The sequence below is a fragment of the Triturus cristatus genome, chromosome 6, assembly GCF_964204655.1.
Source record: "Triturus cristatus chromosome 6, aTriCri1.1, whole genome shotgun sequence".
Taxonomy (NCBI): domain Eukaryota; kingdom Metazoa; phylum Chordata; class Amphibia; order Caudata; family Salamandridae; genus Triturus; species Triturus cristatus.
Window position 1 is genome coordinate 728,782,731 of NC_140589.1, and position 12,804 is coordinate 728,795,534.

General features: G+C 42.5%; 1 protein-coding gene across 2 annotated transcripts in view; it reads left to right on the forward strand.

The window, feature by feature from the left end:
* PREP (prolyl endopeptidase) overlaps window positions 1-12,804 on the forward strand; it is a 692,721-nt gene that overhangs the window by 63,733 nt on the left and 616,184 nt on the right. For both annotated transcript variants that reach the window (XM_085611249.1, XM_085611250.1), the window contains exon 2: window positions 7,281-7,355. In XM_085611249.1, coding sequence (XP_085467375.1) covers window positions 7,281-7,355 — 75 coding nt within the window. The remainder of the gene's footprint in view (window positions 1-7,280; window positions 7,356-12,804) is intronic.

The following is a 12,804-nucleotide window of genomic DNA, read 5'->3' on the forward strand; positions in this document are numbered from 1 at the left end:
TGTGGCTGTTCAGCATCCACATGTGGAGAAAATGCTGGGAAAGTCCAAAGGTGTGTTTGCTGATTAAGTTGGCCAAGTGAAAGGATTCACACATCGTACTAAGTTGAAGAAAGGTGCAATACCAGTACATCATAAAGGTGCTGTTGGGAGTTTGCCAACAACACCTAGATGCTCTAGGTGCAGATAATATCCTAGAACCAACTGATAGTTTCGAATGGGTCTCTTCAATTGTTATTGCATAAAAAAATGGGGATTTGCGCTTCTGTGTTGATTTGAGGTCTCGCAACAAAAAATTGTTGTCGACAGTCACCTCTTGCCCAGAATACAAGCATTGCTTTCAGTGAATGGAGCAAATTATTTTTCAGTGATTGATCTCAGGCCAGCACATCATCAAGTAACTTTGGAAGAGGAATCTAAAGATTTCACAGCTTTTGTGACTCCTTATGGGCTTTACAGACTTAAAAGATGTATTTGTGGGTTGGCCTCGGCAGCCAGTGTTTTTCAAAAGCTCAAAGATGCTATGTTCCAGGATTTGAGAGGGGTGCAAGCCTTCCAAGACGACATACTGATGTTTGCAAGGACAACTGGAGAGCATGACAGAGCATTGGAGTGTGTGCTTTAGAAAGCAGATGGGTGACTGTAATTAGAGATAAATATAAATTTATGGTTGCAAAGACTGACTACTTGGGACATAGAATTACGTGTGAAAGTATTCATCGTAAAGCAAACTTGGTCAGTGTTATTACCAATGCTATTAAACTGTATGACAATGACAATCATACCTTAAGATCTTTCCTAGGATTAGGAGAGCATCACGCAAGGTTTGTAAAAGTATATGCTATATTTGTGGAACCGTTAACAGCAGTTGCTCAAGAAAGAAGTGTCTTTTGTTTGGAAGAAAGGGCAGTTTGAATCATTTCAAAAAGTAAAGATTTTAATTGCTCAACCTCCTGCTCTTAGCATATTTGATCCACAGGGCAAGTCCTATGTAACGGTAAACGCCAGTTCCATGTGAGTAGTAGCTGTATTCAGTCAAATAGTAACAAGGAAAGGGTGATATCCTTCATCTCCAGTGCGCTACAAGGTGCAGAACTACACTACACTACAGCTCCATAGAGAAAGAGGGAGGCTTTAGCCTGTGTGTGGACTGTGGAAAAGTTTAAAAGCTTTTTGTTGGGAAAGTCGTTTGTGTTAGTCACTGACCATAAGCCGCTGGTATACATGATGGATGGAGTAAGAGTGGGAAAGGCTTCCTCTAGGTTGGTGAGACATCCTGCTAGACTGCAGGAATTTAATTTTGAGATTCAGCATGTTTCTGGAGGTAAAAATGTGGCAGCAGATTGTTTATCCAGGTTACCTCAGGAACTGGACAAGAGGGAGTCTGTTCTTGATCATCATGAATGTGTTGTTGCTGTGGTGGATGTTCTGGACAGATGTAGTGGTATTGTTTGAGTCTGAGTGGTTGAAGATGTCGGAAGAGGATGACCAATTGACAAAGGTGAAACAATATGTGGTTAAAGGGTGGCCACCTAGTAGGTATCTTGATTCTAGTATCCAGAGTTTTCCCCAGGTTTCTAATGAGTTGAGTTTGGAAAATTACACATTATTGAGGCATGATCTTCTTATCCCTCCAAGGGGACTTAGGCTCAAGCTCATAGAAACAGCACACCATGGACATCCTGGGTTGTCTGATACGAAGAGGTTGCTTAAACAATATTTTTGGCCAGGCATGGATGCTAATATTGAGTGTTTCATCGATGCATATCCCCTTTGTGTTAATTCTGAGAAGCATTGGAAGCAATTTTGTGAGCCAGCCAATAGCCAAGCCATTTAGCAGGGCCTTTGGGAAAATATTTCTATTGATTTTGCTGGTCCGTATAATGTTTTGAGGTGTGAGAAGAGATTTTTAATAGTACTTGTTGACAATTTTTTTAAGCGGACATATCACACTTTTGTGAGAGATCTTAATACATATGAAGTGATTAAATTTCTGAAGAATGGGTTTCAGGTCGAAGAATATCCTAAAGTCTTAATGTCGGATAACGGTGTGCAGTTTGTGTAATCAAAAATGGTATATTTCCTACAAGAGTGTGGCATCAAAGTAGAAAGGAGGCAATAGTTGTGGCCTAAACCCAATGGTCAAGTAGAAAGGGCCAACAGATTTTTAAAAGAAGGCATTCTAGCAGCATTGGCTAATTACAAAGATGCGATGACTTTTCTTAAAGAAAAGTTGTGGTCTTATTACAAGACACCTCATTCAGCGACAGGGGTTGCTCTGATTTTTCTAATAAGAGGCAGATAAGGTTGCATGACTTTTACTCCTAACTTTCATGACCATATGGTTAGGAGGGATACATTTGGAGTAGTAATACAAGTAGGGAAACAAAACTTGAGGAAACTGCAAGTCAAGAATAAAGAGTACTATGACACGATACATCGAGTTAGGTCAAAACCTGTTCAGGTGGGTGATTGAGTGTGCATATCCAAACAAGATGCGAGTCGTAAAGGTTTGTTGACATTTTATAAACCAGTGCGAGTGGAAAAAGTATCAAACAGTACAGTGTTGTGCAGAAGAGGGTGGTGGAACAATAGTTCTGTGGTAGTCCTGAAAAGTGGACAAGAAAAACGTTTTAAAGAATTAATCATGAATGATACAGATTTTGGTGATGTGGTGGATCTAATGTGCCTTGCAATGGGTTTTTGTGTACCGGGTATATAGAAATTAATTTGGTAAAATATAAAGAGTGAAACATGGGTATCAAGGACACCTATGTATTTCCAAAATGGGAACAAAATAAAGAGTTTAGAAGCAGTAGTTATTTGCACATCTCCGAAATTGTGGGTACCCATACGAGCATGTGAATTAGAGGACATTTTTCAACGTGTCTTCTTTTTTACACATTGTCTTAACATTTGGAAGTCAGAATGCATAGAAAGTAAATAGGTAATAAAACTTGTTCTACAATTGTGTTTTCCCCTAAGACTCACAATAAAAATGGTACCTCACTTGTGTGGGTAGGTCTAGTGCCTGCGACAGGAAACGGCCCTAAATGCAACATATCACATTTTTCTAGTGAAAACTAACGCTTTTTTCGCATTGTGCCTAGCTGTGGATTTTGCACCCTAGCTCAGCCGGCACATGGGGAAACCTTGCAACACTGTACATTTTTTAAAAATAGACATCCTGAGGAATCCAGGATGTGATGACTTGTGTGGCTCGCACCAGGTTCTGATACCCAGAATCCCTTGCAAACCTTAAACTTTGTCAAAAAATAACATTTTCCTCACATTTCTATGAAGGAATGTTCTGGAATCTGTGGGGAGCCACAAGCTTCAACCCAACCAGCATTCCTCCACTCCAAGTCTGCCGATAAAAATGGTACCTCACATGTGTGGGTAGGCCTAGTGCTTGCGACAGGCAACACCCCAAAATGTACTGCATATCATGGGGCATTAGGCAAAAGGCCTACCCACACAATTAAGGTACCATTTTTATCGGGAGACCTGGGGGAACACTGGGTGGTACGAAATTTGTTGCGGCCCAGTGATCCTAGAACTTTCCCGCACAGAAAAAAAGTATATATTGGTCTTTTTTAGCTAAATTTGAGGTTTGCAGGGGATTCTGGGGATGAAAATGTAGGGAGATCCTCGCAAGCCACACCTCCCTGGACTCCACTGGGTGTTTAGTTTTCAGAAATGTTTGCGTTTGGTAGGTTTACCTAGATGGCTGATGAGCCTGGCACCAAAGGAGGGGGCAGAGGCCCTATTCCAAGGGTCTACTCCCCCTCGCTGGTGTCTAGTGGTGGATCCCTACTTGGGGATCGCCCTCCTGAGGCGATCCCCAAGTAGCGATTCACTAGAGAGGGAGATTCTCCCCTTTCCAATGACACCTCTCCCGTCTGCCTCGGTGCTCAGGGGGCTGAGCTAGCACCCTGAGCACCGAGGCAGTGAAACGGAAACGAGCCGATGGGCTCATTTCAGTTTGTTTCACTGAAATGGCGTCAGCTTGACGTGCGCGCTGATCGTCATTTCAATTAAAACTGAGCTGACTCGGGAGCTGGGGAAGCTCTTCCCAGCTCCCGAGGCTGTTTAGGGAGGAAAGGAAATTCCTCTGGTGCCCGCACCAGAGGGATTTTGCAGCGCCATGTTGTCGAACACGCAGCAACCATCCGACGCACATGAGCCCTTTTGCGTCTGATGGCTCCCGCGCATCCGACACACCCAAGGGGTTAATTTTTTGCCTCCAATTTCAGATTCCTTCACACATACAGTATGTTTTAACATTTTCAGTTTTACATCTTACTTCTGTATTTATATACAATTTATTTATCTGTTCATTTTATTTCATTTTCTAAGAAGTTGCAGACCCCCTTAGTAGGCTTCTTGGACCCCCAGGGGTCCCTAGACCACAGGTTAAGAACTGCTGCCCTAGCGTAGGCTAAATAAAACTAAAGAACCATCTTTTTTATAAGGGGTAGATCAAGACTGTATTGCAGTTGAGCGAAATAAGTCTTTTATGGGTTGAGTTTGAGGAAGCTTTCAGCTACCCAGACTTGTATGTGTCTAAGTATAGAACTGAGAGTATGTGGTGGACAGAAGAAGTTTTAAAGAATATTTGGGTGTTGTTGACTTATAGGTGGATTGCAACCTCTCGTTCCTGTGCACCCATTGCCAAATGGTTCCATATAAAGTTTGAATAGAATTGGTGCTAAAAGGGGGCTTGTGGAGCCAGACAAGATATAGTGGCAGGTTCTGTAATCTTTCCTTCAATCTTCACTGATTGAGATACATTGTATAAGAAGGAAGAAAGCCATTTTAGAATGGACGCACAGATTCTGAAATGGTGTTCAAAAAGAGAGAGAGGAGGAACCCATGGTCCTTTGTGTGAAACATTGCTGTGAGGTCCAGAACTACTTGGAGGCACGAGTTATTCCCATCAAGCATTGGACATCAAGAAGGATTTTTAGTGTGGCCATTGCATTGCCATCTCCTACTTTGAAACCAGATTGATGATTAGTGAGGAGTTTCTCCTAGTTGATGTAGTTAGATAGCTCAGTGAAAGCACGTTTTTCTAAAGTTATCCCTAGCCCAGTCCTATGTGGTCAGCGTTTTGAGAGTTATTGGTTTGGTGGTACCAGCCATAGGGGGTAAAGCTGAATTGGGAGACAGAGAGATTTTGAAGTGAATAAATTGGAACATCATTCTATCAGGAGTTTAAAATTGGTCTAGTTGCGTTTGTTAAAATCTGTCCAAACTCAAAATTGATTGATTGTAGTTTTTCCTTAGTGATGTGAGTTTCACGAACAGAATTGGCGGTTTGGACCATCTACAAGCTGTTTCTAACATGCAGATTTTGCACCCTATGATGTTTAGTTAATTCGAAAACCACTGTTGGCTGAGAGTTATCCCTGGAGTTTCAGCTTCAGTGGTGCTAAAGTGCATCCGGCTATTGCTATGGAGTTCTTTAAATTTGTATCAAATAATAATAAAGGGCATTTATAGAGTGCACAGCCACCTCAGAAGAGGTGTCCCGGTGCTAACGCAGAAGACAGCAAAGTAGAAGAGCTGAGTAGTTAATCCCGTTGCTTAGAGAGCCGGGTTTTCAGCTTCTTTCTGAAATCCTGTGCCAAGTTCAGCATACGTAAGTGAGTAGGCAGGTCATTCCACAGTTTGGCAATCCCTACCGATAAAACTCTCCCCCCCCCGGCCTGGCTTTGGAAAAGCAGGGGACGGTAAAGTAGTGATGGGGGATGGATCTTAATGACCGCTCTTGGCGGTGTGGGCGAAGTCTCTTCCTCAGGTAGCCAGGGCCCCTGCCATGGTAGGCGCGAAAGGCAATCGTCAAGGCCTTGTATTCAATCCTCCTGGCAACTGGGAGCCAATGGAGCTGTCTGAGGTGTGGGGAGATGTGCTTGCGTAATGGGACCTTGTGGATAAGTCTAGCTACTGCGTTGTGCAGCATTTGCATCCTTTTGATCAGGAACCCAGGCAAGCCCAGGTAAAGGACGTTTGCGTAGTCGAGGTGAGAGGTTACAAGAGCATGAACCATGGTCCTTCAGCTTTCTTCCAGTAGGAAGTCCAGAAATGTTCTGATGGTTCTCATCTTCCAAAACAGGTAGCCGAGACTTGCCAGATTTGAGCCGAAAGGGTCCATCTTTGTCCCACATGACTCCCAGGTTTTTGACCAAGTCCTTAGGAACAGGTGGGGCACCGAGTTACCCAGTCCACCATAGGCTTGCAGGCAGGGGAAGTTAGATTAAAAAATATGACCTCCGTTTTATCTGCATTAAGTTTTAAGCAGTTTCCGTTCATCCAGCCTGCTATGTCTTTGAGACAGACTTTAAAAGAATCGAAAGCTGTAGCAGAGTGGTCTTTAAAGGAGAACACCAGCTGGGTGTCCTCCGTGTAGGATATCACCTTAACCCCTCTCCTAGCAATGAGGTCAGTCATGTAGATATTAAAAAGCAGCGGGCTCAAGGATGAGCCTTGGGGAACTCCGCATCTGAGCTGTTTCATAGAGGAGATGTACGGGTGGAGAAGGACTTGTTTGCCACGGTCGTGGAGTTAGGAGGCAATCCACTCCAGTGCCGTCCCCTGAACACCGATCTGCCTCAGCCTTTCTAGCATATTGCTGTCATATAAAGAATGGTGCAGTGTCTCTACGCCCCATGTATGCCTCCTATTTCTCTGTGCCTCTCAGTACAGTATGTTCTTTATGTTCATCTCTTTGCCTCATCTGTGTGTTTGTGCCTTTTCTTTGAGTCTCATCGACTTGTGCTTAAGCATATTTCCCTCTCCCCAGCCCAGGCTTATCTCAAATCTTCTCTCCCACACATCTTCTTATCAAGTGCTGGCAGAGTGGGGCAACTTACCCCCAACCCCCTTCACTCAGAGTATCACAGAATGTGCCATTCATTCTCCTCCATGACACTGACCTGCTCCTCCTTTTCTTTCCTTCCCACGTAGGCAGATAAAATAAATAGCCTATTTTATATGATTACATGCACCACATATGACAACAGTTTCTTGTCTGGTGCTAGCCTTCTCCATCTGCTTAGCTTAGAGGAAGTTGTGTTTGATAGTGTGTGATTCATAACTATTTGACAAGGCTTTCATGTAACGCAAAAAAGTGAATGACTTGAGACAAGTGGAGGGCAGTTTTACTTCATCACTGTTCCATGCAGCTGACTGTTCCCAGTGACAACATTTTTATTTTTCATTCAGTCTGAGAGAACTGCTACATTTTTAGATTTGAAAATAATGCTGAGTTTGTTTTGCAGATTGAAGACTACCATGGTTGTAAAATCGCAGATCCTTACAAGTGGCTTGAAGACCCAGATAGTGAACAAACAAAGGTAAGCTGCATATTTGCTCTACATTAGAAACCATTTTGATGCCCATATATTTCTGCACATTCTCTTTTTGTGGCACAACTGTACTTTTTTTGTATGTTTGGTGAGTGGGGGGGCACTAAGCAGATTACATGTGATGGAGAGAGGGGAGAGTCAACTAAGGGAAGTAGTATTGCACTCTATGATTAGGGAGGCGCTCTTTTTTTATTTTAGATAATATTTATTGACTTTTCAAGAAAAACAGGAACATAGATGTACAAACAGAAATTCTCAGAATGGCATTCGGTGAAATACAGTTACAGATGTGATTGTAAATGACAATAACAAAGGAATAAATAATACGTAATTAAATCAATGGAAAACAAAAAGGCGAAGGAATTTCAGGGAGGGGCTCCTTTGAAAGACCAGATCCCCAAAGGGTCTGGCTAGATTTCAATTGTGTGTCTAAATGTTGATAGCTGGTACCACCCTGTCTTGCTTCGCCCTCCCAGATAATACAGAATACCACACTGTGGCTCAAACACGACGAAGCAGTACAAACAACACCACACCCCTGGAGAGGTATTTCACTTTATAAAATGAGACACATCAAAGACTGTTCTCAGAATAAGGCTTTGCGTTTTTTTTTAATGCAATGCTCTCTAAGAGAAAGGCTTTCCCACATATCAAATGAACAACATTCAAATGTATATAGAGATATATATATATATATATATATATATATATTACCTACTGGCGGTCGCCAGTAGGTAGTTATAGTTAGGACCCTGTTTCCATAGGAAATCCGCAGCATTCTATTTTGAATAACTTTTGCGCCGGTCGACGAATCCTTGCGAATTTTTCAAAATAGGTGGGGCGCTACGCTCCGCTCCTACCCTGAAAGTCTCGGGGGGATTCGTCAAGCGGGGGCTGAGATAAAAGGGGGGTCCCAAAACGCGTTTTTCCCACGCATTTTTCCATAGGACCTTTAGACACAGCTACAGCCCGAACGGCTGAACAGAATTACTTGAAATTTGGCAGAGAGGTAGCCATAAGGTCAAGGAAGTGCCTTTTGCAGGTCTGGTGTAAATCTGTTCAGTATTTCCTGAGTAAATAGCATTTAAAAGCATATATATATGTGGGCGGAGCCTAACCACACATCTCATCCTGAGATCTGATTGGCTGTCAGCACTTCATCCAAGAAGTGTTGGCAGCCATCTTGGGACCAATATACATGATAGCACCTCATTAAAAAGCATTGCAGTTAATAGAAGGTTTTAAGACTTTAGTTACATTATAAATCATTTGTTGATGGTACCATACTCATTTTAGGAATTGTGGTATGTTCTAAGGTGATTTCACCATGTGAAAAAGCCTTCTGCTGGGATATCATGATTGAGAGAAAAAACATTTCTCATGCTTTTACCACAGAGGTTTGGAAGGTGATCTATAGGCTAAACTGAGAGCTTATTTTCTGTAAATTCACATTATCTTTCTCAGTCATGTGAGAATGAAGTCTGACATTCTCAGTAAAACATGTACATCCAACAAGGGCAGAGACTGTCAGTTGATTCCTTTGTGTTCTACTGCAGCTTCCCAGAGTGTTCCAAAGAACTACTAGAGCGCTAACAGTCCTACTTATGATAAACGTATGGCACACCTGAAGCCATCTTGCTTGGATTAAAGTGGTAACTCTTAAAACATTTAATTTAAAAAGGAACAAAATGAGGGGGTTCATTTTTCCATAAAAAGTATGATTAGTGCTGCAGAAAGAAAAATTAGGGCACATTTTGAGTGACTTCTCAAATCCTCTTCTATTTCATTAAAAAATTCTGACATGCAGACTGAAACATGCACTTTCAATACCAGCAGCAGTTTTCCCTGGTGAGCAGTAGCTTTACTACAGTGATCTAATGAGCAAAAAGAGTGCTAACATTCTGAATTTATGGCAAATGTGTGACACATCTGAATGCCTTCTTGATGGAATCAAAGTAAAAAACTGAAAGTATTTCCTACTGAGGAGACTGCAGTAAATGAGGAAATTAGGAAACTTCATAACAAATAAGTCTCCCAAGATGGCCACCAGAGACAAAAGAGCCCAAATGTAGCCCAAATATCACCCAGATGTAGCCCAAGTATAGACCAATGACAGAATGTCCCAGAATGTTCTTAAAAACAACTAGAGCGCTTACTGTCTTCATTATGACAAAAGTATGGCACACCTGAAACCATCTTGATTGGAATAAACTGGTAACACTTAAAACATTTAATTTAAAAAGGAACACAATGAGGAGGTTCATTTTGCCATAGAAATTATGATTAATGCTGAAGAAAGAAAATGAGGGCACATTTTGAGTGACTTCTCAAATCCTCTTCTATTTCATTAAAAAATTCTGACATGCAGACTGAAACATGCACTTTTAATACCAGGAGCAGACTTCCATGGTGGAGTAGTTTTACTACAGTGATCTAATGAGCAACTAGAGTGCTAACATTCAGAATTTATGGCAAATGTGTGACATATCTGAATACCTTCATGATGGAATCAAAGTAAAAAACTGAAAGCATTTCCTACTGAGGAGACTGCAGTACATGAGGAAATTAGGAAACTTCATAACAAATAAATCTCCCAAGATGGCCACCGGAGACAAAAGAGCCCAAATGTAGCCCAAAATCAACCAGATGTAGCCCAAATATAGCCCAATGACAGAAGTGTGCAAAACACTTATTATTTTGTGTTTTTGCAGTGTTATATAGTGCAGACTTGTCAGGTATTGGAGTGCTTTACATGAGCATTGGTTACATCACACAAGAACAAATTCATTTTGGTTGTAGACATGGGGAGACTAAGTGATTTGACCAGAATCACAGAATGTCGAGCTGAAGCAGAAACTTCAACCTGGTTCCCCAGTTGCAAAGTCTGCAGTTCTGGAAGTAACACCACATCCTCTCCCCTAAGTGCAACATTTAATCAAGTGGTCAACTGGATAAAAAAACATAAAGATAACAAATAATTTAAAAGTGCTTTGTCGCTATTTGAAAACTCAGAAAATATGTCCTTATTTTAGTCTTTTAGAGCACTAACCATAATTTTGATGCCAATAAGACCCTCTCATATATGTAATTTCTAAAGGAAATGCTCTAGGTATTACAGTTTTGATTACATCAAGATGATGTCAGGCGTTCCACACTTTTGTAATAAATATAGAATGTTAGCAATCTAGTTGTTCATTAGGATACTGTTGAGAGGCAGAGGCCAGGGGCACGGACTCTGAAAATCGAAGGCAGGTAGGAGGGTGCAAAGGCAACAATTTAACCACACTGAGCAGGCAGGAAGGGCCGTGGAAGCACAACAGACTATGGAGGGCAGTGGAAAGGGGGGCAGGGGCAACAAACCAACAATACAGGACTTGCAAGAGAGGCTGTTGGAGGGAAGATCTATTACGGGTCAAGGAAGCTAGGGGCGGTCCCCAGATCCCCGGGAGCCACCACAGAACTGAGCAGGAGAGTGAGTCAGGGACAAAAGGGGCACCTTAATTTGAGCCGGGGTGCCTAGGAACGCTTGCTCCAAAAATGAAGAAAACAGACATATGAGACATGGAATTGGAGGCAGAATACAATGGCAGTTTAATGAGAAGATGCAACTTCAAAGAAACCGCAGAATAGAGACATAAAGTACAAAATACAGAATCCAGATAATCATACAGCTGTCATAATATTCTCTGTATCTCAATTATTGTACTGACAGAGAGAGAGAGAAAACACATCTATAAATGCATCATGAGAAACAAGTTACACCAAGGAAAATGTTACCTAGGAACACTCACGTTTACTCTTAGAGCAAGCATTCCTGCAATTACAATACAAAATCTTTTAAATGCAAAAGTAAAGAGAACAATGGTTAAACATAACATGACATTTCATATAGGTAAAATAGAATAAGATACTTCAAGCAAAGCAGAGCAAGACATTTTAAGCAAAGGAAGACAAGAGCTCCCAGCTCTTGGGGAAAACCTGCACTGCCTGTTAACCTACATACAGACGGCGAGGTAGTCCGTCGATATCTGTGGGTGCTCCCTTTTTATATCATTTTGTGGGCTCCTTTGCACGCTACATCTACCTACGTATGCTACCCAAAAGCTTCGTCTGCAGATTTTACCAGACATTTCGTCATTTACCCACTTAATGCTGACAATGGACTGGGTGAAAAGGTCAGTCTCTCAGGCCAATCGCTTATCGTAAGTTCCATAGAGCAAGCAGAAAATAATGGGTATTGTACGGGAATTCAATATATTTATGTATAAAATCTCCTCAGTTCTCCTAACTTGACGCTCTGCGGTTGCCACTTCCTTAAAAGCGGGAAACCTGCCCAGGAAGCAAGTACCAGTCCAGGATGCAGCCTACTGTATGTCGACAGCTTCAGGGGGATGTTGAACTTTGATACCGAGCACGGAGCACTCGGGTAGGGTGGGGACTACTAGTTTGGATCAGAAGGCCTCGCAGACCTGCCTTCAGACTGCTATACACTAAAATTGCAGAGCTATGGTCAATTTAACAAAGAGGCCTACATATTGAATAGAAGGGCCTACACAGGGGTTTTATGCTGGCTGAGTGGTAAGGATGTCTCAGGATAATTATATAGCAACACCGGACCCGCTGGTCAATTTAATACGGCCTACAAATGCAGCTGGCAGGGCAAGGACAAGGGTCTCATACTTCAGGTGTGGACAGAACGGGCCAGGGGCCCCCTGTGATACAAAATCTACCCTCCTTCAAGGCTGTGGCAATGTAATAGACCATTGTGGGCAGAAGGAAGAGGCAATGGTAGTACAACCATACATGCCAACAGACCCGATTCAGCCAGGAAACGTCCAATGTTTTTAAGCTCAAATGGGCTTTATTTGATCTGTCTCCTGTCTACAATATCCTCTTTTTCAATGTAACTCAAAGGGGAAAATCAATACCCCAGTTTTTTTTCAAAATCTCCCTCTTACCAAGTTCAAAATGTTCGCAAGTATGGTATATTGGATCATGGAAGGAAATGGGATAGGGACATGGACTTGGATAACAAAGGACAGGAGGGACATGGAGAGGTGCACCAAACTGACCCTGCAGGGCAGGCATCAGGGTTTGCAGCAGCACAATACACCACACAGGGCATGCAGGACGGGAGTGCAGCACAACAATCCATAGAAAGCAAGAGGGAGGGGACAGGACCATGCACATGGACAACAGAGAACAGAGGGGCAAGAGGCAATGGTAGCTAGCTGACCATAATGGACAGACAGGAGAGAAAGCTGCAGCATAACAGACCATAAAGGGCAGGAGGGACGGATCAGGGGCATTACAATGGAACAGACAAGCCAGGAGGGAGGGAGTAGGGCTGGGGGCAAGGGGGCAGGGCAGGAGCAGCAAGATAGCCATGGAGGTCAGGCAGGATGGGCACTAGAAGCAAGACACACCATGAAGAGCA